The 27,366-nt window shown below is 56.1% G+C and overlaps 1 protein-coding gene across 1 annotated transcript; it reads right to left on the bottom strand.

Moving 5' to 3' along the window:
• Positions 1 to 7,582: 7,582 nt before the first annotated feature.
• On the bottom strand, positions 7,583 to 26,330 carry TBC1D10C (TBC1 domain family member 10C). Its single transcript, XM_073346852.2, has 10 exons — positions 26,007 to 26,330; positions 25,384 to 25,598; positions 18,297 to 18,396; positions 17,775 to 17,882; positions 16,511 to 16,617; positions 15,577 to 15,691; positions 14,803 to 14,868; positions 14,100 to 14,289; positions 13,260 to 13,414; positions 7,583 to 8,917 (listed from the first exon to the last, which is right to left on the bottom strand). The coding sequence occupies exons 1-10, from the start codon at positions 26,202 to 26,204 to the stop codon at positions 8,399 to 8,401; spliced, it is 1,773 nt and encodes a 590-aa protein (XP_073202953.1). The 5' UTR covers positions 26,205 to 26,330; the 3' UTR covers positions 7,583 to 8,398.
• Positions 26,331 to 27,366: the final 1,036 nt, after the last annotated feature.

Below are 27,366 nucleotides of genomic sequence, written 5' to 3'. Positions count from 1 at the left end.
TGGAACCTTCCCTGTTACCTTACACAGGGAAAAGGGACCTACTTAACCTGGGGCTAATATAGCTGCCTTCTATTACTCTCCTGTAACTCGGTGTCCCCGTCCGGTTCCCTCCGTCTGACCCTTTGATTGAGGGGAAGAGCGAGAGACCCCAGCCCCAGCTGTTGCCGCTGTGGATACCATCGTTCCTGTCATCTAGGAGGGGTCCTATAATACATGGGTGTCTACCCCCCCTCCCTAAACCGCCCACCCCGCAGCCGTGCCCATCTTACCGGGCACTCTCAGGAGAGGGAGGATCGGTGACACTGGGCACGGCACTGGGTAACTCGAGGGGGTGGAAGACCACGAGTGTCGAGGAAGCCCCCCCGCTCTAGGCCACCAGGTAACTCAGGAGGGTGGAAGACCACGAGTGTTGAGGAAGCCCCCCCGCTCTGGGCCCAGGCTAGCCTGAACACTTCTCCCTCCTGAAAGCTGCTGTGTTATACCTTCTGATTGCATTGTTTTGTTGCATAGTTGTTTTGTTTCCTTTGGTAATTCTGTAAGCGTTACCAATAAACTTTCTTTCTGTTTCAAAAAAAAAAAACCTTCCCTGTTACCTTACACAGGGAAAAGGGACCTACTTAACCTGGGGCTAATATAGCTGCCTTCTATTACTCTCCTGTAACTCGGTGTCCCCGTCCGGTTCCCTCCGTCTGACCCTTTGATTGAGGGGAACAGCGAGAGACGCCAGCCCCAGCCGTTGCCGCTGTGGATACCATCATTCCTGTCATCTAGGAGGGGTCCTATAACACATGGGTGTCTACCCCCCCACCCCTAAACCGCCCACCCCGCAGCCGTGCCCATCTTACCGGGCACTCTCGGGAGAGGGAGGATCGGTGACACTGGGCGCGGCACTAGGTAACTCGAGGGGGTGGAAGACCACGAGTGTCGAGGAAGCCCCCCCGCTCTAGGCCACCAGGTAACTCAGGAGGGTGGAAGACCATGAGTGTCGAGGAAGCCCCCCAGCTCTGGGCCCAGGCTAGCCTGTACACTTCTCCCTCCTGAAAGCTGCTGTGTTATACCTTCTGTTTGCGTTGTTTTGTTGCATAGTTGTTTTGTTTCCTTTGGTAATTTTGTAAGTGTTACCAATAAACTTCTTTTCTGTTTAAAAAAACAAAAACAAAAACCTTCCCTGTTACCTTACATAGGGAAAAGGGACCTACTTAACCTGGGGCTAATATAGCTGCCTTCTATTACTCTCCTGTAACTCGGTGTCCCCGTCCGGTTCCCTCCGTCTGACCCTTTGATTGAGGGGAAGAGCGAAAGACCCCAGCCCCAGCCGTCGCCGCAGTGGATACCATCATCACTGTCACCTAGGGGTCCTATAACACGTGGGTGTAATCCCCCCCCCACCCCTAAACCGCCCACCCCGCAGCCGTGCCCATCTTACCGGGCACTCTCAGGAGAGGGAGGATCGGTGACACTGGGCGCGGCACTAGGTAACTCGAGGGGGTGGAAGACCACGAGTGTCGAGGAAGTCCCCCCGCTCTAGGCCACCAGGTAACTCAGGAGGGTGGAAGACCACGAGTGTCGAGGAAGCCCCCGCTCTGGGCCCAGGCTAGCCTGAACACTTCTCCCTCCTGAAGGCTGCTGTGACATACCTTCTGTTTGCTTTTGTTTTGTTGAATAGTTTTGCTTTATTTTCTTTGGTGATTCTTTTTAAGTGTTACACAAATAAAATTCTTTTCTGCCTTAAAAAAAAAATTACTCTCCTGTAACTCGGTGTCCCCATCCGGTTCTCTTCATTTGACCCTTTGACCACACTCCTGTCCCTGTTATTTCATGAGTTGTCCCCCGGATTTATTTGGTGTCCAGGTCCTGTGGATCCCCCTCTTAGGCTGGGGGGGGAATCTTAGGCTTTGCCCGCCCACTTCCCGGATCCCAATAGGATTACTCTCCTGTAGCCATTTGGCCTGACCCTGTCACACCAGGCACGCAGCTTCCAGGCCTGGAGCAACCACGGGCTAGGCCCAAGGAATCATGGAACATTCCCAGAGGGGAACCATGAGAGTTTTGCTTCTCCTTCCACAATCCCCAAGGTGTTCTGCTGTTTGGATCTGCAGGACGTGTACCCAGAGGGCATTGCTGGTGGCCTGTGTCAGCCTTGAGATAGGGCAGGACAGCTAGCTAGCTCCAGGCTGGCTCCAGTGCCACACCCACGAGTGCAGAACAATCAGGGCTGTTTGATGAGCCCAACGCATGTGGGGGTTGTGGGAACATCTCCTGATTCCCACACCCATCTTGTCCTTGTTCTCTGCCCCTTGTGTCTGACGTTGGCTCGTGCCCCACCCCCACTGCCCGCCTGTGCTCCCAGACTCTCACTGGCTGGGTAAACATGAGGTAGAACCCATCACATCCTCTTCCCCTTTCCTCCTTCCTCAATCGATGGGAGCCGTCAACATTCACCTTCCTGCTTTGGGGCTCACCACGGCCATCAGGTCATATCTTCATCCATCACTGTCATTCTGCTCCCTCTTCCCCAGCCTATCTGGCCCAGGCACCCCGGCTTACGATACAGATAAAAATCAGTGCTGATCTCATGCCAAGAGCTCCCAAAGCAGCAAAGCGCTTGGGACAAAACGAGCCATTAGCACCTTAACAAGTTCACATGGGGCCAAAGAGCTGGGTGCCCATGGAAATCAGACCCCAGAGACAATCAGTGGCTAAACAGGAATAGAACCCAGGGTCCTGGCTCCCAGCACTAACCACTAGACACCACTCCCCTACCAGAGCTGGGAGTAGTAGCCAGTGGTCCTGGCTCCCAGCCCCCCTTACTCTGCTCACGAGATCCCACTCCCCACTTAGAGCTGGGGTAGAACCCAGGAGTCCTATGCTTATGTTCCCTTCAGCACAGTGAAGGGCGTGTCTCTGGTTACCTGATCTCAGCGAGGGACCAGTCTGTCTGGTTGCCATGGAGACAAGCTGGAGCAGGTCTGATGGGACAGGCAGTGTCACTCGCAGTTGTGCCAGGTACGTGTCAGCTGCGTCGCTGACACACTGTGTGTTGCCACCTGTAAGCCACTGGGTAGCTTTTCCTAGCCACCAGGGTACTGCTCAGCCAATGAGAGCTCACAGGGTGACATCATGGTTGTCTCTGCTGTGCTACTGGGTCACTTTGTTAGCACCCCCATATCCTTGTTAGGGTCTTAAGATGGGAGGCGGGGAAATGTTCTGAGACCCTCTCTGAACGGGTCTCTAATGTGTGTATTTTACGGCTGTACCCAGAGGTCTCCGTTGAGATCAGGACCTCATCACGCTGGCTGCTGGTCAGAGTCATCGAGATTGAAGGCCCTATCATGCCAGATGCTGCACAGACACAGAGAAGGGGCTGCAGAGGAGCTGCATGAGAGAGGGAAGGACAGAAGAGCCTTGAGTCCGAAGAGAAGCAGGGATGGAGAAAAAGGCAGGACAGTCCAGTGGTTAAAGTGCTGGGAGACTGGGTTCTGTTCCCAGCTCTTCTCATGTAACATTGATCAAATTGCTTAGGGCTTCAGTCCCTCTGCATCCATGGCAGGGTCCCAATTTCCCCCACACTAGGGCTTCTGTTTGTCCTCCGTTCTCCTCTCATGGTAGGGGCTCTGTGTACACCCTTTCCCCCTCCACCCCATACCAGGTTCTCCTATTCTCCTCCAATGTCAGCAGCTCTGTGTGCCACCTCCCCCCATATCAGGGCCCCAAGTTTGCCCCATGTCAGGGGCTCTGTCTGCCCCCCTTTCCCCTCTTCTCCCCATGTAGGGACCCTGTGTATCCCCTTCTCCCCTCCCCCATACCAGGGTCCCCCATTCCCCACAATGCCAGGCGATATGCACATCCCCATGTCTCCCCCATACCCTCCTTTTCTCCCAACCCTTATTCTTCTTTCTGGCAGGGAAACATTCAAGGTGTCAGCATGGGAGAGGGGGGGTGTTATGCTGCCAGGTGTTAACTGGCACCATCAACCAGTTGTTTAACCAACAGAAAATTGCAGAGATGATGGAGACCATGGCTAATCAGGCACCAGGAGCTCTGGGGGTCATCCCCCCCACTCAGTTTTTAGCTGTCCCCCAGCTCAAGAGAGCTCGGCCCCTGGACGCAGCACATTCCCTGGGATGCTGGCAGGGATTGGCTGCCGCCTCCCACGGTTACTGCCTTGCAGCCAGAGCAATGCCAAAGCGCTGAGGGTGAGGCCCAGCTCTCCCCCTCAACCGCTGGGTGAACCCAGCACGCAACAGCACCAGTGCTTTACGTGTTTCTCCCCATGTACCCAGTGCCTTTCAGAATCCAACGGGCTCTGAGCTGGGGGCAAGAGCTCCTGGTGCTTGTGCGGGGGCAGAGGGATTGGAGGGAGGGTAAGGGCTTGCAGGAGGGGAACAGACAGTTCCAGGCTGGGAAGGGGCTTCCTGGTAGTTCCTACTCTGCCCTTCTTATGGAAGTTCCTTGGTGGCTGGTGCCCATTGCACTCCTCTCCTCAGTGACTGGGGCCCTGTGTGCCCCCTATGCCTCCCTACCCAGATGCCGGTGCCCTGTCCCATCCCCCACCCCAGTGGCTGGACGCTGTGCCCCCCTACTGAGATGCCAGTGCCCTGTCCCACCCCCCACCCAAGTGACTGGCAGCCTGTGCCCCCCTACTCAGGTGCCAGTGCCCTGTCCCATCCCCCACCTCAGTGACTGGCAGCCTGTGCCTCCCTTCCCAGGTATCAGTGCCCTCTCCCATCCCCCATCACACCTCAGTGGCTGGCCCCTGTGCCCTCCACTCAGGTGTTAGTGTCCTGTCCCATCCCCCATCACACTTCAGTGGCTGGCACACATGCTCTTGCATCTTCCCCAGGCTGGGTGTCTCTGCCAGGCCTGCGGTGGCTTGGGGGCTCAGGGCAGGTCCTGCTCTCACCCCTGTGAGATACTGTGGGGGCAGCAAAGATAGACCCCCACCCCCAGGCCCCTGGTTCTGCCGCTATGATGGAATGAGACTCCAGGGCAGCTGATGGTGGGACTCGGACACCTGCTCTTTTGCCAAGCCAGGGATAAACAAAGCAGTGGCTGGATGGATGAGGGGCCGCCTCACAAAGGTCAGAACAAGTGTAGCTATTAAGCTGAGGTCCCAGAAACAGGGCCCAGGTGGGTGTTGTTCTAGGAAGGCCAGATCTGCCCCCGCCACCCCCTCTGAGACAAAAGAGGGACAGCCCAGAGCCAGACCCAGCACAGCTCATGCCCACGCACAGCTCAGGATTTATGGGTTGTGGGAACCTGACACCAGGACTGGCTCTCCAGCACTCAAGGGCAGTCAAAGCCAGAGGTCAGGGCTTGGCTACAATTCCAGCGCTGCAGCAGCACAGCGGCGCTTACCGAAGGCGCTACCTACGCTGACAGGAGAGGTTCTCCTGTTGGCATAATTAATCCACCTCCCTGAGAGGCAGTCGCTAATTTGGCCAGAGAATCCCTCCCGTCCACATAGCGCTGTCTGCACCAGGCATTCGGTCCGTACAACTGCATTACGTGGGGTGTTGATTTTCCACACCCCTGACTGCCGTAGCTATACTGACGTAAGTTTGTAGTGTAGACCAGGGCTCCCTGTATGCCTGTAGTGCCTGGCACAAGGGGGCCATGATCTCAGCCGGGGCAGGCCTGTCTCTCACTGTTTGTCTGTGCAGTGCCTGGCACAAGGGGGCCCTGATCTCAGCCGGGGCAGGGCCTGTTTCTCACTGTTTGTCTGTGCAGTGCCTGGCACAAGGGGGCCCTGATCTCAGCCGGGGCAGGGCCTGTCTCTCACTGTTTGTCTGTGCACAGGTGGGCCTCGACCCTGGCTTGCAGGGCTCCCATTGTGAGGCTACCCATCAGTGAGTTTGCCTTTAGCAGGACTCTCTACTTTTCCTTAATAAAGCTGGATTTATCGGAGATCTCTGGCCTGGGCTTGTTCAGGGGAAGATCTCACTTATCCCTCCTTGGTCTCTACGGAATTCCATAGGAGATGAAACCAGCCAGACATGGCATAGGGTGCCTATACAAGGACACCAGACTGGAGAATGAATCTCTTTCTGGAGGGTTCTGGATTCAACCTATGGGATTCTATAGGAGGCAGAGGATTCTATAGGGTTACGCCCTAAGGGAGGGGGAGTGAGCCCTCGGCCTCTGAGCAGCTACCCAAGGGAGATCTGGACTCAGGGCCTTGTTCTAAAAGGCATGGCTGATTCTAGGGCAGGGATGAGCACAGAGTGGGGCCATGACCCCAGGCAGGAGGCTTTCCCCTCTCTGTGCCCCAGTTTCCCAATCTGAGCCACCAGCTCACCTTGCGAGACCCTGCTGTGGGCTCCCCCTCTGCCCTGTTGGCAGCCACGGGGCCCTGGACCAGGCAGTAGCCCTCGCAGGGCTGCTATAACAGCCCCCATGCCTGACTCAGAGCTCCACCCCAGCCCCACGGGCAGCGCAGAGATGGAGCAATGAGGCCCTACATATCAGTGCCTCCACCATAGATCAACACAGCTGAAACGATAAAGTCTAATCTTATCACCGGGGAGGGAGGTGGCAGGTTGCATGCTCGGTGTGTGTGTGTTGGGGGGGAAGTGCCAGGAGTCCTGCGCCAAGAGCCAGGTGCCCGAGGAGCAACCAAAATCCCCACAGCCTGGGCAAAGCACATGGGTTACATGGACCCATAGGGCAACTGGCTGCTCCAGGCCAGTGGGGGTGGGGAATGGGACACAGAGCCTTTCCCTTCTAGGGGGCGCCGACTCCAATCCGGTCCCAGGCTCCAAAACAAGTCAGTGATCTCAGCTGGACCTGCCCAGGGTTTCTGTTTCTTGTCCCCTGGAGGGGGGTGCTTTCTCCCCCTGCCCCAGCACACAGCTCAGGCTCTGCAGGGAGCAGCTGCTTCCAGTTCCGTGAGCCTCCTGCACCTGGCAGGGCCAGTGCCTAATCCTGGTGGAGAGTTAATGCTGTCTGGGGGCACAGGTGTCAAGGGCCAGCCTATGGGCCCAGATTAGCATGGGGGAGGGCCCTGCAGGTGTGTGGCTGCCTGTCTATATATGGCAGTGTAATCTGACAAGGGGGCTAAGCTGGTTACTGGCTGCCCTTTGTGGAAAAATTACCGGCCCTGCTGTCATTGGATCATGCAGCCTTGGGCTGCTACCTAGCATTGACTCCACAGGCCAACTCATCTGTGGGGCGGAGGGGGAAGGTCCTTAATCCCACCCCATTTGACCACCACCGGGGATAGGGCACCTTCACTGCTGGCCATCCAGGTTTCTAGCCCAGCTGGCTTCCACGTAGAAAGCCACTGCGGGATCCTCAGGGTACAGATGTGGGGACCCAAATGAAAGACCCCCTAAGCTTATTCTTACCAGCTTAGGTTAAAAACTTCCCCAAGGTACAAACTTTGCCTTGGCCTTGAACCGTATGCTGCCACCACCAAGCGTTTTAAACAGAGAACACGGAAAGAGCCCACTTGGAGACGTCTTCCCCCAAAATATCGCCCCAAACCCTACACCCCCTTTCCTGGGGAAGGCTTGATAGTAATCCTCACCAATTTGTACAGGTGAACACAGACCCAAACCCTTGGATTTTAAGAACAATGAAAAATCAATCAATCAGTCTCCTGCCATTCCTGCCCTGGCCCATCCCCAGGAGGCTGCCTTAGGGCATATTTCCTTCCCCCAGTAATTCCTGTTGTTTGTCAGGTAAGAGCTGCCCTGCCCCTGCCCGTAGGTGGATGGGGCTATTTCCTTCCTCCCACTGTGGTCTCCTGAACAAACAGGCTCCCGATTCAACACTTCTGATTGGCTTTTGCCCCCAGGACGAACTTTTAATACCATCTACACAGACAAGCTACCAAGCGGTGGCTCATCAGCCCCACCCCCCATCCTGGCCACAGCTCAGGGGGGAGGGACCCCAGAAAGAAGTTTCATTTCCCTTTAAGTTTTCAATCTGACCCTCTTCCCCGCTACAATCATAGGCTGCAGTATTCACAGGGTGGCTGCCACAGTACCCAGGGGCCTGGCTCTCCCGTAAGGAGCTGTGTGCCTCAGTCAGGTCTCCAATGGAGGGGCAGTGCTTGTGCGTGAGCAAGGCCCAGGCAGGGGCCGGACTGTTCATGTTGCTGACACCAGTGGCCAGATTGCAGTGGGCATGTTCATCACACAGTGTGAATGCTGCTGGGGACTGGGAAAATCAGGCCTTGCTGATCGGTGCTACAGGATGCAGGGGGGTCTCAACCCTCTAAGCCCAAGACCCCTTCCCTCTTCAACGCGACGCCCCACACTGTCTCCTCTCCATCCATTGAGCAAATAGAGGGTGGAGCCTCTCTTGGTGGGGCAGGCTCCGCCCCTGCCATTCAAAACAGGTCTCCAGTGAGAGGTGGAGTCTCTCTTGCTAGGGCAGGCTCCGCCCTACCCATTCAGAAATAGGTCTCCAGGTAAGGGGCAGAGTTTCTCTTGGCGGGACCAGGCTCCTCCCCTTTCCCGCCCCCTTGCGCTGGGCTGAGCATGGGATGCTGAGCCATGTGGAAAGTCTTGCCACGCGTGTCCGGTTTCTTCCTGCCTGGGGGCTTCTTCTTCCGTGCCTGCTTCTCGGCTGCCGCCTCCTCTTGCTGGCGCTGTACCTCCTCCTGCTGATGCCGCTCCTGCTCCTGTCGGCGCTGCTCCTTCAGCCGCTCCTTCTCCAGCCGGCGCTGCTCCTTCAGGAGGGGTGGGGGCGGGTCCACCACAATCTCGGGGATGAGGAATGTGGGCGCTGGGTGCTTGTCCTTCTCGGGCTGCTGCGCATCCTCCAGCTGCTGGGCGTCGAAGACGGCTTTGGCGTTGGGCAGGCGCTGCTCTGGGCGGTACCCGAAATCAGGCCGGACCTTGCATAGCTTGGCTAGCTGGCTTTGGCACTCGCGCTCCACATCGCGGTCCGAGACGGCCACGTCGTAAACCTGCAGGAGATGGGAGTGGGGGGACATCATTGGGTCTGAGTCTTGGGGGGAGCCCCGTGTGCAAAGAGACCCCAAGTGCACAGGTGAGAAGCCTCAGCTAGGTGTGTGCAGGGAAGAGAAACAGCAGAGGGCACCATGACTTTGAGTGGGCCTGACTGTTATAAAAAGCCAGTCAGCTGCAAACCAGCTGAGCGGCGAACAGAGGGAGTTTTCCTGGGCATTCGCCTGGGGAGGGCCCACTGAGGCTTACATCTTGCCATCTTGCCGGCTTCTCTGAGTAGTTACTACAACTTCTGAGGAAGCTCGTAGAAGGAAGGTAATATGGATGGGGAGTGTTCAGCTGTTGTGACCTGCACGTCTTTCTTCCACAGGACAGAAGCGAATTTGTCTGTACAAAGTGCAAGTTGGTCTCCATATTGGAAGAGAAGGTTCAAGGTCTGAAGAAACAAGTATCGACCCTGTGTTGCATAAGAGAAACTGAAGATTTCCTGGACAGATGTCAGGATATGCTTCTACGGACACAATGTTCTGAAGATTCAGAGCAGGCTGCGCAGTGGGGACAGGAGGGCGGTGAAGAAATTTGGCAACATGTGACCTCCAGAAGAAGAAAGGGGAGTGTCCATGTACCAGCAATGCAGATACAGGTAAGCAACCGTTTTCATGTTCTCTCCACAGGTATTAACGCGGAGAGTGGACTAGATGATGGGTGACTAGGTGGGTAGAAAGTTGGCTAGATTGTCAGGCTCAACGGGTAGTGATCAATGGCTCCATGTCTAGTTGGCAGCCGGTGTCAAGTGGAGTGCCCCAGGAGTCGGTCCTGGGGCCGGTTTTGTTCAATATCTTCATAAATGATCTGGAGGATGGTGTGGATTGCACTCTCAGCAAATTTGCGGATGATACTAAACTGGGAGGAGTGGTAGATACGCTGGAGGGCAGGGATAGGATACAGAGGGACCTAGACAAATTGGAGGATTGGGCCAAAAGAAATCTGATGAGGTTCAATAAGGATAAGTGCAGGGTCCTGCACTTAGGACGAAAGAACCCAATGCACAGCTACAGACTAGGGACCGAATGGCTAGGCAGCAATTCTGCAGAAAAGGACCTAGGGGTGACAGTGGACGAGAAGCTGGATATGAGTCAGCAGTGTGCCCTTGTTGCCAAGAAGGCCAATGGCATTTTGGGATGTATAAGTAGGGGCATAGCGAGCAGATCGAGGGACGTGATCGTCCCCCTCTATTCGACATTGGTGAGGCCTCATCTGGAGTACTGTGTCCAGTTTTGGGCCCCACACTACAAGAAGGATGTGGATAAATTGGAAAGAGTCCAGCGAAGGGCAACAAAAATGATTAGGGGTCTGGAACACATGACTTATGAGGAGAGGCTGAGGGAACTGGGATTGTTTAGCCTGCAGAAGAGAAGAATGAGGGGAGATTTGATAGCTGCTTTCAACTACCTGAGAGGTGGTTCCAGAGAGGATGGTTCTAGACTATTCTCAGTGGTAGAAGAGGACAGGACAAGGAGTAATGGTCTCAAGTTGCAGTGGGGGAGGTTTAGGTTGGATATTAGGAAAAACTTTTTCACTAGGAGGGTGGTGAAACACTGGAATGCGTTACCTAGGGAGGTGGTAGAATCTCCTTCCTTAGAAGTTTTTAAGGTCAGGCTTGACAAAGCCTTGGCTGGGATGATTTAATTGGGGATTGGTCCTGCTTTGAGCAGGGGGTTGGACTAGATGACCTCCTGAGGTCCCTTCCAACCCTGATATTCTATGATTCTATGATAAGAATTAGTAGGGGAAGCAAAAGTGGATGGGAACCTGGGAGGCAGTGATCATGAGATTGTCGAGTTCAGGATCCTGACACAGGAAAGAAAGGAGAGCAGCAGAATATGGACCCTGGACTTCAGAAAAGCAGACTTTGACTCCCTCAGGGAACTGATGGGCAGGATCCCCTGGAAGAATAACATGAGGGGGAAAGGAGTCCAGCACAGCTGGCTGTATTTTAAAGAATCCTTATGAGGTTACAGTGACAAACTATCCCGATGTGTAGAAAGAATAGTAAAAAAGGCAGGCGACCAGCTTGGCTTAACAGTGAAATCCTTGCTGATCTTAAACATAAAAAAGAAGCTTACAAGAAGTGGAAGATCGGACAAATGACCAGGAAGGAGTATAAAAATATTGCTCGGGCATGGAGGAGTGAAATCAGGAAGGCCAAATCACATCTGGAGTTGTAGCTAGCAAGAGATGTTAAGAGTAACAAGAAGGGTTTCTTCAGGTATGTTAGCAACAAGAAGAAAGTCAAGGCAAGTGTGGGCCTCTTACTGAATGAGGGAGGCAATCTAATGACAGAGGATGTGGAAAAAGCTGATGTACTCAATGCTTCTTTTGCCTCTGTCTTCACGAACAAGGTCAGCTCCCAGACTACTGCACTGGGCAGCACAGCATGGGGAGGAGGTGACCAGCCCCCTGTGGAGAAAGAAGTGGTTCAGGACTATTTAGAAAAGCTGGACGAGCACAAGTCCATGGGACCGGATGCGCTGCATCAGAGAGTGCTAAAGGAGTTGGCGGATGTAATTGCAGAGCCATTGGCCATTATCTTTGAAAACTCCTGGTGATTGGGGGAGGTCCCGGACAACTGGAAAAAGGCTAATATAGTGCCCATCTTTAAAAAAGGGAAAAAGGAGGATCCTGGGAACTACAGGCCAGTCAGCCTCACCTCAGTCCCTGGAAAAATCATGGAGCAGGTCCTCAAGGAATCAATTCTGAAGCACTTAGAGGAGAGGAAAGTGACCAGGAACAGTCAGCATGGATTCACCAAGGGCAAGTCATGCCTGACTAATCTAATTGCCTTCTATGACGAGATAACTGGCTCTGTGGATGAGGGGAAAGCAGTGGACGTGTTGTTCCTTGACTTTAGTAAAGCTTTTGACACGGTATCCCACAGTATTTTTGCCAGCAAGTTAAAGAAGTGTGGGCTGGATGAATGGACTATAAGGTGGATAGAAACCTGGCTAGACTGTCAGGCTCAACGGGTAGTGATCAATGGCTCCATATCTAGTTGGCAGCCAGTATCAAGTGGAGTGCCCCAAGGGTCGGTCCTGGGGCCGGTTTTGTTCAATATCTTCATTAATGATCTGGAGGATGGTGTGGATTGCACCCTCAGCAGATGACACTAAACTGGGAGGAGAGGTATTTACGCTGGAGGGTAGGGATAGGATACAGAGTGCCCTAGACAAATTAGAGGATTGGGCCAAAGAAATCTGATGAGGTTCAACAAGGACAAGTGCAGAGTCCTGCACTTAGGACGAAAGAATCCCATGCATCGCTACAGACTAGGGACCGAATGAGTAGGCAGCAGTTCTGCAGAAAAGGACCTAGGGGGTTACAGTAGATGAGAAGCTGGATATGAGTCAACATTGGTGAGGCCTCATCTGGAGTACTGTGTCCAGTTTTGGGTCCCACACTACAAGAAGGATGTGGAAAAATTGGAAAATGTCCAGCGGAGGGCAACAAAAATGATTAGGGGACTGGAACACATGACTTATGAGGAGAGGCTGAGGGAACTGGGATTGTTTAGTCTGCAGAAGAGAAGAATGAGGGGGGATTTGATAGCTGCTTTCAACTACCTGAAAGGGGGTTCCAAAAAGGATGGCTCTAGACTGTTCTCCGTGGTAGCAGATGATAGAACGAGGAGTAATGGTCTCAAGTTGCGGTGGGGGAGGTTTAGGTTGGATATTAGGAAAAACTTTTTTACTCGGAGGGTGATGAAACACTGGAATGCGTTACCTAGGGAGGTGGTGGAATCTCCATCCTTTGAGGTTTTTAAGGTCAGGCTTGACAAAGCCCTGGCTGGGATGATTTAGTTGGGGATTGGTCCTGCTTTGAGCAGGGGGTTGGACTAGATGACCTCCTGAGGTCCCTTCCAACCCTGATATTCTATGATTCTATGACACTGGGGGGTGGGGGGAAAGTAAAGCCTGTAAAGCAGCTGCCCAGCCCCTCCCTCCCCAGCAGTGTGCACTGTGCTGTAAGCCTCTCAGGGGGCTGAATTGGGGAAGGGGCAGGGCAGGGTGAGGGGGAGGTCAAAGCTGGGGACGCATGGCCTTTGGGAGCTGAGTTGGGGAGGGGGCAGAAGAAGGGGGCAGGACAGAGCTGGGGAGGCCTGTCCCTGCAGGGACTGAGTTGGGGAGGGGGCAGGAGAATGGGGGAGGAAGGAGCTGGGGATGCCTGGCCCTGTGGGTTGAATAGAGGAGGGAGACCTGGCCCCACCAGGGGCTGTGCTGGAGGCTGGAGAAGGTTCCTATCTCTGCAGCAGAAATCCAGCCTGGTCCCTGCCTTGTGCCTCACCTCGGCCATGAATGTGTCCTCCTGCAGCAGGCGGGCCGGGATGCTGCGCAGCTTTTCCAGTGTCTCCACCACGCCCGTGCAGTCCCGCAGCTTCTCCGAAGAGCCCAGAGCCAGGCGCACCAGCACCAGCCCCACCCGGAACAGCACCTTCACCCCTGCAGGGAGATCGCAGCCGTCAGGCCCCAAGCCAGCAGTAGGGGGCGCTGGCGCAGCCCTGAAACAGCCAGGAGATGGGGGCGAGCGGGCAGGAGGGGCTGAAACAGCCATGGTGACCTAGGAGGGAGCCATGAAACAGCTAAAGGCACCTGGGAGGGGGAGCCATGAAACTGTCAGGGGAGCTCTGTGTGAGTGAGAGAGAGAGAGAGAGAATGTGAAACAACCAGGAGGACCTACACAGGGAGGCATGAACCAGCCTGGGGAGCTGTGTGTGGGGGACACCATGAAACAGCCAGGTGAGCTGGGGGGGGTGGGGGGAGAGCCTTGAAACAGTCAAAGGCCTCTGGGAGGGGGAGCCAAGAGGTGGCCGGGTGAGCCATGAAACAGCCAGGGGACCTGGGAGGGGAGCCATGAAACAGCCAGTCAAGGTGTGTGTGGGAGCCATGAAGCAGTCAGCGGAGCTGGGGAAGGTGGAGCCATGAAACAGGCAGCAGGCTTGTGGGGAGCTGTGAAACCACCAAGACAACATGACCCGGCCCCGCCCCTCCTGGTCCAGAGCAGCCAGGACGTCTCAGCTGTGGGGGAGCATAAATTGTGCAGGACCATGCCCCCAGTACAGCCCTGGCTGCAGGCTGGATGGCTGGCAGTTGGTGGAGCTCTGGGCTGAGCCAGCGTATCACACACCCTCGCTGAGGAAGGCATCCCAGATGCGCAGCACGGTGGGGAAGGGCAGGGTGCGGCTGTAGAGGCACAGGAACCACTCAGTGACGTAGAGCAGCGGCCCCACATCATGCTTCTGTAGGTGCTTGTAGGCCTTGGGGCAGACGCGTCGCAGCAGTGCCATGAAGACCTCGCCATCTAGCAGAACTGCCTCCTGTGGGGGCAACCAAGAACCCATCAGATCTGCCCGCTGCACAGCCTCACCCTGCTGCCAAGCATACAGGCTCCAGCTCCATAGCCCTCTCCTACTCCCCTGCTGGGGAAGGTAGGGTTGGCAGTGCAGGCTCCTCCTCCTCCCTGGTGTCACAGCACCCCCTGCTGGGGAGGGTGAGGCTGGGCAGTGCAGGTTCCTCCCCCTCCGTGGTGTCACAGCAGGAATCCTCCCTCTCCCTGGTGTCCGAGCGCCCCCTGATGGGGAGGGCAAGGCCAGGCAGCTGCAGGCTCCTCCCTATCCCTGGTGTCCCAGCACCCCCTGATGGGGAGGGCGAGGCCAGGCAGCTGCAGGCTCCTCCCCATCCCTGGTGTCCGAGCGCCCCCTGATGGGGAGGGCGAGGCCAGGCAGCTGCAGGCTCCTCCCCATCCCTTGCTGACTCTATGTTGCATCTTATAAGGGTCCATGACCCTGTGGAATTCCCATCCTGGGGGAGGGGCACAGGGGGTTTCTCACCATCTCGGGGCTGTAGTAGCCAGGCAGGTAGCGCTCACTGATCTGCACCAGGCACCAGAAGGCTTGCTGCAGAGGAGGGAGAGACATTAGTCATGGGGGATGTTGGAGTCCCCGGAGCACACGGGGGCAGTGGTGAATAGAGGAGAGGCACAGGGGGCTGTCAGGGGAGCAACACAGAGTTTATGTGAGGGGGAAGGTGTGTATCATGTGTGGGGGAGAGGGGAACTGGCTGCCCCAGCATGCAAAGGGGCCTGAGGGTACTGGCTAATGAGGGCTGGGAGTGGGGTTGGTGACCCATGGGGATGGGGAGGGTGTCTTGTGAGGGGATGGGAGCTGGCTGCTCCATGGGGGAGGGCAGTGCCCATGAGTCAGTGCCCATGAGTGGATGGGGTTATATCACAGGGAGGCAGAACAATGGGGGTGGGTACTCGACAGGGTGGGGCAGGGCAGTGAGGGCAGGTGCCTGGTGTGGGTTCAGGAGAGTGGGGACAGGGGCAGGGCAATGGGGGTGGGTGCCCTGTGAGGTGGGGCTGGGCAGTAGGATGAGGTGGGGCAAGGCAATGGGTACAGAGGCAGGACAGTGAGGGCGGGTGACCTGCAGGGAGGGGCAGGGCAGTAGGGGAGGGGCAGGGCAGTGAGGACAGATGCTGGGCAGCGGGGGAGGGGCAGGGAGTGGAGGAGGGGTAGGGCAGTTAGGTCAGGTGCCAGGGCAGGGGGGGAGGCAGTGCAGTTGGGGGAGGGCATGGTTCCCAGTAGCTGCTGAGCATGACTCACCTCAGCAGGCATGTGCATGAGCAGCACTGCAGCCACAGGGCCCTGGGCCTGGCAGTAGCCCTCGCGGGGCCGGTACACAGTGTAGGCCTTCAGGAGCTGCAGGAGCCCTCGCTGCCTGCATGGATGGGGCTGGGTGTTAGAGTTGGGCCTGGACATGGGGTGCCCGGTGCAGAGCTCCCTCCCCATACAGGACCAGAACACTGGGCCCATCTAGCCCAGTATCATCCCCTGCCACCACCCATACCCCACCCCATGTCAGATCAGACCTTTGGGAAGAGAACCCAGGTGTCCTGAGTCCATGAGGCTACGTATATACAGAACTCTCTAAATAGATACCTAGAGGGGAGTCTCTTGGGTGGATGTGTGGATAGAGGGAGGGAGAGATAGGTGTGCATGTGGATGGAGGGAGGAAGGAGTGTGAATAGGGAGGGAGGAAGGGAGGGAGGGATAGATAGAAGGAAGGAGGAGTGTGGATGGGGACTGATAGATGGGTCACACACTCCTCCTCTCCTCAGGGGTTTGGGGGTAACTCTGCTGCCCAGCTGGGCACTCCCCAGGGGACACCATTCAGTTGCAGGTTGCCCGGGTGTGGGGGGATGATTCTGGCTCATATGCCCGAGTGGTGCCCCAGCCGGCGCAACTCAATGGCATGGACCCCAGCCACATTCCCCCTGCCCCTTGGACAATCCCTGCTCTTTAACTGGAGCCGCTGGGAGCTGGTGTCAGTGGGGAGACAGCACCACTCAGTGGCAAGTGCCTGGAATGGGAACCACAGGCCCACTAGGGCAGCGCTGCCCAGCCAGGAGGATCATCCTGGCCTGGGTGGCAGGACACAGCACCCCGCTCCAGCTGCAGGGACAACTCAGGCATTAGCCCCAGCAGGGTTTTCCCTCTGCTCCCCCAGCACTTGGCTGTGCCCCTGCCACCCCCTTACCCGTGCCCCTCAGGCGACAGGAACATCTCGTGGAAGGGGAACTGGCGGTGGATGTCCTTCTCAATGGTCTCCAACCACTGCGGGTCGCCAGGTGACTGTTCCAGTTCCTACGGTGACACGGCAATGGGTGACTATGGCGATAGGAAGTGGGCCACCCCACTCCATCCCCCAGGCAGGGGCTCAGGGTTAGCGGCGGGAGATCAGGGCCTGGGGCGGCTATTAGTGGCTCCTGGCATGGTGGTTGTGTTTGCAGGCGCAGTGTGGGCCAGAAGGGGCATCAGAGCAACTGGATGTGGGTCCTTCGGCTCTGGCTGGGACCAACCAAGAGCAATGGAAACCCCAATGACTGAACTGCCACCTATCAGCAAGGGCTCCCAGCAGGCTGAACACATGAAATCAGTTGCAGTCTCTCACCTGGGACTGAGGGACACGGACAGAGAAAGGAAACTGCAGTTCTCACAGCAGCAGCATGGCTCATGGAGCTCTGGTGCTGGTCAGGACAGATGATGTCTTAACTTTTGTCCCTCTGCTTCTCCCCTCAGGACTCCCTGCACCATGTGCCAGCGGGGCCTTGGAGGGGGTGAATATCTCTGACCAGGCATCTGGCTCAGCTGGGACTCGTGGGGCAGAGCTCATAGCACAAAATAGGAGGGCTGGAGTCCAGCAGCTCCATCTTGGAGGCATTAAGGCCTTGTGGCCAGCCCTGAAGGAAGAATGAGACCCCTCGGGAGACTGGTACACTGAAGGGGTACCCACACAGCACTGTTTATAAGCTGGGTCATAGCACAGATCCAGTGGATCTGGGCCTCGAGACGTCATATTCTGACACTGACAATGACTCACCCTGGGGCCAGATCCTGTTCTCCTGCCAGTCACCCCATGGCAGTCAGCAGGGTCAGGGAGAACAAGATCAGGCCCTTTCACCCTCTATATTAACCCCCTGCCCTCTGGCCCTGGGGAGCGGAGAGCTCCCCTCCTGCCACTGCAGCAATGCAGGTGCCTGCTGCAAGAGGTAAAGGAGCGCTCCCCTAGCAGCAGTGCTAGCTGGGATGTTATCCTCTCTGCACGCTAGTCAATACAGGGTAGCCTTGTGCATAGCCAGTGCCTAGAGCCAGGCGTGTGAAAGTGTGGGAGGCAGCTGGCTCAGAGCTTGGGGGCATCGGCATGGATGCTGGTGGGCCAGAGGTGGTGGGTGGGAGGCAGAGGATGCCGAGGGAGAGTGGGAGCTGCCAGGGAGGCAGGGGAGAGGGGAGGAGCTGGTTACCTTGTACTTGCCCTGGTTGCGGGTCATGCTGGCCTGCCCTCCACACAGCAGGGGCCAGCAGCGGGCTCGCATGGACGAGGGGATCCCTTTACGGCACAGGACCTTCACCTGGAGCCAGAGAACTGCATCAACCACAGCACAACCCTCCACAGGACAGGGCCAGGGAGAGGGGACCCAGTGCACCCCCCCCATGGGACGAGGCCAGGGAATGGGGGTCCAGCATGCTAGACACTAGACAGAGCCAGGGCCCTGGGACACAGGCTTCAGGGGCAGGGAGACCCTAGCTCCAGGGGGCTCAGCTGTGTGGTATGACACTGTCAGGAGATGTAATGGGGGAAGCCCTGGCAGCAGCCAATCCCCTGGGGGACTGGAGGACACTGGGGTGCCCTATGGGGAGACTGGTTGCTCCCTGGGGGAATTAGCAGGGCCCTTTGGGGTGCTCCATGGGAGGGCTGAGTGCCCCACTGGGCAATCGGGGTGGCCCCATAGAGGGGTTGGGATTTCTCTGTGGCTCCTCCTCACCTTCTTGTACCTCCTGGCCATGGCCTTCTCCCAGTGTGATGTCATCTCCAGCCATCTGTTTTCCCGGTGCCGGACGAGCTCTACTGGGGGCTGGGCCGGGCTGGATTAGTGAAGAGAATGGGTGTCAGGCCAAAGGCCATCTCCTCCTCGCCCTGTGCCTCCATTCCTACCATCTCTTTGTCCCCCTGGTGCACCCCTTCTACCTCTCTTTCATTCCCTCTTTCCTCCTCGCTTGTGCCCCCTCTTCTCCCTCATTCAGTCGCCGCACTAGGCTCCCCTCCTGGGGCACTTCTCTGGGAAGAGAGCACAGCCTCCTCATTGCCCACCCCCTGTCCAATCCTTCCTCTCTGCGTACTGCTGCCTCAGCTCCCTGTACCCCTGCCCTACCCTGGGGCTGGGCAGGGGGAGGTGGCACCTGGGAATGTGAAAACTAAACACTAGGCAAATCAGGATGTTCCTGCACTTAGGACGGAAGAACCCAATGCACAGCTACAGACTAGGGACCGAATGGCTAGGCAGCAGTTCTGCAGAAAAGGACCTAGGGGTGACAGTGGACGAGAAGCTGGATATGAGTCAGCAGTGTGCCCTTGTTGCCAAGAAGGCCAATGGCATTTTGGGATGTATAAGTAGGGGCATAGCGAGCAGATCGAGGGACGTGATCGTTCCCCTCTATTCGACATTGGTGAGGCCTCATCTGGAGTACTGTGTCCAGTTTTGGGCCCCACACTTCAAGAAGGATGTGGATAAATTGGAGAGAGTCCAGCGAAGGGCAACAAAAATGATTAGGGGACTGGAACACATGAGTTATGAGGAGAGGCTGAGGGAGCTGGGATTGTTTAGCCTGCAGAAGAGAAGAATGAGGGGGGATTTGATAGCTGCTTTCAACTACCTGAAAGGGGGTTCCAAAGAGGATGGCTCTAGACTGTTCTCAATGGTAGCAGATGACAGAACGAGGAGTAATGGTCTCAAGTTGCAGTGGGGGAGGTTTAGATTGGATATTAGGAAAAACTTTTTCACTAAGAGGGTGGTGAAACACTGGAATGCGTTACCTAGGGAGGTGGTAGAATCTCCTTCCTTAGAGGTTTTTAAGGTCAGGCTTGACAAAGCCCTAGGTGGGATGATTTAACTGGGAATTGGTCCTGCTTTGAGCAGGGGGTTGGACTAGATGACCTTCTGGGGTCCCTTCCAACCCTGATATTCTATGATTCTATGATTCTAACATCACCTTAACTCTGACCCTTCTCCTGCCTAACCCCAGCTACAGGCTGGCAGCACCATCACCCTGCCAACACTACCCCCAGATGAGCCATAGACCTCCCCCCCAGCGTCACCCCCACATTCTGCATGCTGAGGGAGCATTGTCTTAACCGTCTGTTATTGTTTAGAGACCCAGAGCATTGCTTTTCACCCTCCATGTGCTTCAGAGACACCCCACAACCCCCACACTCCCACCAGAAGCACAGATCTCTTGTTTATTGGGTTTGTAAATTCATGGGGCACATTCTGAGCAACCAGATCTGGATGCATTCCTTCTGCCATGGAGACCATGAGTTTGAGTAACGGCCAAGTAAGCAAGGAGTAATGATTCACAACTAATCAGTGAGTAATGACTGAGTAAATACTTACTAATCCCTGAGTAACAAGTGAGTAAACACTGAGCATTAGCAAGTAATTGCTGAGTAGCATCTGAGTAAATATCAAGTAATGCTTGGGTAATGACTACATAAACCTGAGTAGCAGCAAAGGAGTGATCAAGTAACAACTGAGTAAACCATGAGTAATGACCAGGTAAAGACCAAATAATGACTCAATAAACACTTAGTAACAATTTAGTAAACCCTGACTACTGAGTAATGACTAAATGAACACCACACAATGCCTTAATAACCACTGAGTAAACCCTGAATAATGACTGAGTAAATACTAACTGAATACTGAGCAATGGCTAAGCAAACACCAGGTGGCATTTGAATAATAACCAACTAAACATGGCTGAGTAATGACCTAGCAAATGCCAAGGGCTCAACTCCCTGTTGCCCTAGGGAGTCATAGAATCATAGAATCATAGAATATCAGGGTTGGAAGGGACCCCAGAAGGTCATCTAGTCCAACCCCCTGCTCAAAGCAGGACCAATTCCCAGTTAAATCATCCCAGCCAGGGCTTTGTCAAGCCTGACCTTAAAAACCTCTAAGGAAGGAGATTCTACCACCTCCCTAGGTAACGCATTCCAGTGTTTCACCACCCTCTTAGTGAAAAAGTTTTTCCTAATATCCAATCTAAACCTCCCCCACTGCAACTTGAGACCATTACTCCTCGTTCTGTCATCTGCTACCATTGAGAACAGTCTAGAGCCATCCTCTTTGGAACCCCCTTTCAGGTAGTTGAAAGCAGCTATCAAATCCCCCCTCATTCTTCTCTTCTGCAGGCTAAACAATCCCAGCTCCCTCAGCCTCTCCTCATAACTCATGTGTTCCAGACCCCTAATCATTTTTGTTGCCCTTCGCTGGACTCTCTCCAATTTATCCACATCCTTCTTGAAGTGTGGGGCCCAAAACTACACACAGTACTCCAGATGAGGCCTCACCAATGTCGAATAGAGGGGAACGATCACGTCCCTCGATCTGCTCGCTATGCCCCTACTTATACATCCCAAAATGCCATTGGCCTTCTTGGCAACAAGGGCACACTGCTGACTCATATCCAGCTTCTCGTCCACTGTCACCCCTAGGTCCTTTTCTGCAGAACTGCTGCCTAGCCATTCGGTCCCTAGTCTGTAGCTGTGCATTGGGTTCTTCCGTCCTAAGTGCAGGACCCTGCACTTATCCTTATTGAACCTCATCAGATTCCTTTTGGCCCAATCTTCCAATTGGTCTAGGTCCTTCTGTATCCTATCCCTCCCCTCCAGCGTATCTACCACTCCTCCCAGTTTAGTCTTTATGCAGAGGACCCTAGGTCCAGGTGCAAAGTTGGCTTTGCCAGTTCATGTGCCACCTTGCAGCAGCCCCAGGTAGATGTGGTGTCCTAGGGGCAGAACAGGGGAGGGGAGGTGCTGCACTGTCTCTGACTGTTCTGTGCAAAGCTCCATCGGTCTACTGCAGCAGAGGCACTAGTTGAGCCTCAAGGGTTGTTGTAGCCTGTGAGGAGGGCAGAACTGGCACCTGCCACAAACTGCCTGCCCTCCATCTGGGCCTATGTAACACCTGAGTAACGAGTGAGTAAACACTGAATAACAAGCGAGTAAACACTGAGGCCTGGTCTACATATAAAACTTAGGTCAACCTAGCTACATCACTAAGGACTGTGGAAAATGTCATGCCCTGTGCAACATAGTTAGGTCAACCTAACCCTGACTGCAGACACAGCTAGGTTGATGGAAGAATTCCTCTATTGGCCTAGCTACTGCCTCTCGACGGGGGTGGATTTACTACAGCAATGGAAAAATGCCTTCCCTCACCATAGCACGTGTCTACACTATAGTGATGCTGCTGTAACGAGTGAGTAAACAACATGGAGTAACAAGTGAGTAAACACTAAGAATGTAAGAGAGGCCATACTGGCTCAGACCAATGATCCCTCTAGTCCAGTATTCTGTCTTCTGAGAGTGGCCAATGCCAGGTATTTCAGAGGGAATGAACAGAACAGGGCAATTATTGAGTGATCCATCCCATATCATCCACTCCCAGCATCTGGCAGTTAAAGGTTTAGGGACACCCAGAGCATGGGGTTTGTCCTTGACCATCTTGGCTAAAAGTAATTGATGGACCTATTCTCCATGAACTTATCTAATTATTTCTTGAACCCAGCTATACTTTTGGCCATCACAACATCCCCTGGCAATGAGTTCCACAGACTGACTGTGTGTTGTGTGAAGAAATACTTCCTTTTGTTTGTTTTAAACCTGCTGCCTGTTAATTTCATCGGGTGACCCCGGGTTCTTGTGTTATGTGAAGGGGTAAATAACACTTCCTTATTCACTTTCTCCACACCAGTTATGATTTTATAGACCACTACCATAGCCCCCCTTAGTCGTTTCTTTTTCAAGCTGAACAGTCCCAGTCTTTTTAATCTCTTCACATGTAAAAGCTATTCCATACTCCTAATCATTTTTGTTGTAATGAGTAATGAGCACCTAAACACTGGGTAATCAGTGTGTAAACACTGACTATTGAGTGTGTAAACACTGAGTAATGAGTAAATAAACACTGAGTAATGTGTGAGTAAACACAAAGTAATGAGTGCGTAAACACAGAGTAATGAGTGAGTAAACATTGAGTAATGTCCACATATAAACACCAACGAGCGAGTAAACATTGAGTAATGTCCACATAACAAGTAATGAGTGAGTAAACATTGAGTAATGTCCACATAAACACCGAGCAATGAGCGAATAAACACCGAGTAATGTCCATGTAAACACTGAGTAATGAGCAAATAAACATTGAGTAATGACCAAGTAAACACTGAGTAATGAGCGAGCAAATACTGAATAATGAGCAAATAAACACTGAATAAAGAGGGAGTAAGACTATCAGTGTTTTAACCCACAGAGCTTCACTCTCATACTCTTTATCAGGACACGGGTGTGGGCAGTGACAGGTCTGTTGGGCAGGGGAATTGCCTTCGGGGGCAGGTTGGCAGCCCCACCACATGCAACCTTCCCAGCAGCACAGAGTGGATCCCCAGGGCAAGGCTGTAGGAAAGGATCCCAGGGAAAACAGGTGTGGGGCTGAACAGGGCTGTTCTCTCTTCTCTCCTGGGCCCGTTCACACCCTGAGCCGCTCGGCGGGGTGAGGTGGGGGTGGGAGAGGCTGGGGCACTGACGTCCCTGACCGCACACTGCTGCAAGCACGGTGTGCACATCACCATGGAGACAGGGACAGGATGTGGCTGAGCCATGAGCTGCTGAAACAGGAAGTTAGTTCATGCGGGTCGAGGGGTCCAGGGTGCTCCCCTCCCTTGGCCCAGCACTCACAGTGGTCAGAGCCCTTCCCAGAGGGGTGAGGGGCCAGAGCTCTTCTCTGGGGCTGACATGGGCCTCACACCCGTCATTAGCACACGTCCCACCCCCAGAACCCAAAGAAAGAAAAGGGCCATGGACAGGTGTGAGTAGTTAGGAAGAAAACCACAGCTTCTGAGCTCATGTTCTCTGCAGGATCATGGCATGGGAATGGGGCAGAGTTCCCCAGCTTCCCCCAGGGCCGGAGCATTCTCCAGGCCTCGGTGCCTGGCAGTCCAGAGGGGACATCTCTAAAGACCCGCTCGAGCTCATCACAAGTTCTGGGATCAGTGGAGGAGTCACCCCTGGGCTCCACAGGAGATCAGACTAGACCAGTGGTTTTCAGCCTGTGGTCTGCAGATCATGGGTGGGGTCTGCAGATCATGGGTGGGGTCTGCAGATCATGTCTAAGATTTCCAAAGGGGCCTGCACCCTCCATTTGAAATTTTTTTGGGGTCTGTAAATGAAAAAAGTTGAAAACCACTGGACTAGATGATCAGAACAGCCCCTTCTGGCCTTCCAGCCAGGGATCCAGGAGCCTTCCCATGCCTCCGCGTGTTGCATTGATGTCATAGTTTGCATTTCATTTCCTACGGTTTTTGTAACGAACAGTAAGGAAGGGGAGGGAAAATCCCCTCCAAAGACAGAGCTTCCATCTCTGGTGTTCCTGAGCTCTGCTCCTTTGCAGACGCACCTTGCAGATTTCAGAACTGGGATCTGTTTGGTTAGACCCTACTTAAACATGCCCCCCTCCCCCAAGGGAGGACCTTGGAATCCTGACTGAGCAGGTAGTTAGAAAACCCCACCCTGTCATCTGCCTTTAGCACACTGTGCATTAAAACAACAACCAAACAGACCTTAGCCTTGCCATGCTGAATAATCACCACTAAACCCCTTGGCACTAGCTAAGCTTAGCCCTCACATTTATTATCACCATCAGCTAGCCCAGTGTCCAGGGAGACACCCCAATAATCCAGGTCCCAGGGAAGCAGGAGAGGATGTTATAGTAACATAGCATCTTTCACCCTGCAGCACTTTGCAGTCAGTGCTGGCTGTGTGAGCTGGGGCAGGTCACCTGCCCTGGTTGGTGCCTCAGTTTCCCCATCTGTACAATGGGGAGTAGGACACCACCCCCGCACCTCTCCCATCCAATAGGAGATGGGATGGCAGGTGCTCTGGAACAGCTAGGTGTTATTGTGATTGTACACGTAGACAGTTATGGGGCTGGGGCTGCCTCTAGGAAGGAGGGCACACAGGACACTCTGCTGCAGGAAGCGGGGCAGCAGCATGGCACACTGGCACCAGGGTGGCATGGGCTCTTCCAAACCCTACCCCGAAAGCTCCCGCAACCTCAGCTGACCCAGCCATGAGGCTGATGGCCTGAGCCGACTCTACCTGGATCCAGCTTTGGGGCTGTACACCCACTCGTGATTCCCCAGCTGGGGGAAGGTACAGAGAGTGAACCGGGGTGCCCAGGGACCGTTGTGCCTCCCCAGCAGAGTGCCTGCCCTCACTAGCACCTTGGGTGTGGAGACCCCAGAGGGCATCCCCGACATATTCCCTGGGTCGGGGGCTCCCCTACATCTGGCTGTTAGGGAGGTGGGGCTGGTGCACAGGGCCCTGATGCAAGAGTCCCAAACTGTTCTCTCTCCCAGTTTCTGAGACCCTCGTTCCCCAAACTCCACCTCTTCCCTGCTTCTGCCCCACCCCCCAGGGGGCAGCAGGACTAGGAGAGAGGTGGGGGGCAGGGTCACAACCACAAGCTGCTCCTCTTGGATGTGGGCTGATTCCCCAGTCCCCAGGCCAGGGGCTCAGCTCCTCTGTGTATGTCCGTTCTATGGGCCTGAGCACCCCATATCCTCAGCTCACAGACTGGGGAGATGCTGGATCCAGGCTCAAAGCTCAGGTGGGTATCAGCCCAGCACCCATGATGGTTCCAGGGAGGAAGATATCAGGACGAGGAATGGGACCCAGGCATCCAGGTCAGCCATGCAGCGTGCTCACCCCCAGGGGACACAGGAGTGCCTTTTGCAGCACCCCTCTGCAATGCCCACTTTGAGCACTCCAATGCCCAGGCCTGCCCCACTCACCCATCCTGGGCGCCACTGGCCCCAAGGAAGCCATAGCGGTCGGTCTGGCGATAGGGGGCAGCCCCGTTCAGCTCAGAGTCGGAGCCCAGCGAGCTGGAGTCATCATGGCGCCCAAGGGCTGAGTCGAAGGTGTCCAACAGCTCCTCCGGGGTACTGAGGCTGGAGGAGTCAGCAGAGGACATGGGGCCGGATGCCATGCCTGCGAGCCCAGCACCCTGCAGGGGGAGAGAGGGCAGGGAGAGGGGCCTGCAGTGAGCGCCCAGCATGGCCAGCCCTGAACCCAACACCCCAGGAGACATCCCCAGGGTCTGACCTGCCCAGGGCCCTGCACCCCCATCTCCCCCAGGGTCTGCCCCCTGGTGCCCCTCATCCCCTCTCCCCCAGAGTCTGCCCTGTGTACTGGGGGGAGGAACCCACGGGGGCCTGGTTTCTGGGCAGGGAGCGTAACACCCTCACACAGAGCCCCCCACCCCAATTCTCTTGTGTCTATCCCGGGGGTGACTTTGTGCAGCCCTGGTCTCCAAGTTTGGCCCCCTGGCACAGCTCAGGGGGGTTCCTAGGCAATGTCCCCACATTGTCCCCAAGAAGCCCTCCCCGTGCTCCATTCCCTCGTTCCCACTCACCTTCAATGTGCCCAATCCCCTTAGCTCGTGCTCTGTGCTGGGGCCATTCCCAGTGGAGCAGTGCCCAAGTGGCACGGTCGTGCATCCGTCCCTTGCCAACACCTCAGTCCAGCGCGCTCCCCACGGGCGCTGCAAACTTATTTCCTCTTTGCTGTCATTTCCTTTTGCACCTGACAGGGCTGATGCAGCAGGCAGCATGCGGGTGAAGGGGGAGGGGAACCTGAGGCCACGGGGAGTGTGTTTGTGGGGCAGCGCCTCCACCCCGCTCCCTGCAGCGCCCCCTGCTGGCAGAGGCTGGAGCTGAAGTAGCCGGGAGCTCCCCTCCGTCCCAGTCAGCGCCCCCACCCGGCTCCCTGCAGCGCCCCCTGCTGGCAGAGGCTGGAGCTGGAGTAGCCGGGAGCTCCCCTCCTCCCAGTCAGCGCCCCCTGCTGGGGAGGCTGGGGCTGGAGTAGCCGGGAGCTCCCCCCCCCCAGCCAGCGCCCCCACCCTGCTCCCTGCAGCGCCCCCTGCTGGCAGAGGCTGGGGCTGGAGTAGCTGGGAGCTCTCCCCCACCCCAGCCAGCGCCCCCACCCCGCTCCCTGCAGCGCCCCCTGCTGGCAGAGGCTGTGGCTGGAGTAGCTGGGAGCTCCCCCTGCTCCAGCCAGCGCCCCCATCCCGCTCCCTGCAGCGCCCCCTGCTGGCAGAGGCTGGAGCTGGAGTAGCCGGGAGCTCCCCTCCTCCCAGTCAGCGCCCCCTGCTGGCAGAGGCTGGGGCTGGAGTAGCCGGGAGCTCCCCCCGCCCCAGCCAGCGCCCCCACCCCGCTCCCTGCAGCGCCCCCTGCTGGCAGAGGCTGGAGCTGGAGTAGCCGGGAGCTCCCCTCCTCCCAGTCAGCGCCCCCTGCTGGCAGAGGCTGGGGCTGGAGTAGCCGGGAGCTCCCCCCGCCCCAGCCAGCGCCCCCACCCCGCTCGCTGCAGCGCCCCCTGCTGGCAGAGGCTGGAGCTGGAGTAGCCGGGAGCTTCCCTCCTCCCAGTCAGCGCCCCCTGCTGGCAGAGGCTGTGGCTGGAGTAGCCGGGAGCTCCCCCCGCCCCAGCCAGCGCCCCCACCCCGCTCCCTGCAGCGCCCCCTGCTGGCAGAGGCTGGAGCTGGAGTAGCCGGGAGCTCCCCCCGCCCCAGCCAGCGCCCCCACCCCGCTCCCTGCAGCGCCCCCTGCTGGCAGAGGCTGGAGCTGGAGTAGCCGGGAGCTCCCCCCGCCCCAGCCAGCGCCCCCACCCCGCTCCCTGCAGCGCCCCCTGCTGGCAGAGGCCGCGCTGCGGAGCCGCGCCCTCCCCCGGGGCTATAGGCCCGTGTCTGCTCATAATCCCTCCACTCCTCTAGGGGGCGC

This window comes from Lepidochelys kempii, chromosome 6 (assembly GCF_965140285.1).
Source record: "Lepidochelys kempii isolate rLepKem1 chromosome 6, rLepKem1.hap1, whole genome shotgun sequence".
Classification (NCBI taxonomy): Eukaryota; Metazoa; Chordata; order Testudines; family Cheloniidae; genus Lepidochelys; species Lepidochelys kempii.
The sequence above is the reverse complement of the archived record's forward strand: the minus strand, read 5'-3'. Positions and strand labels throughout refer to the sequence as shown.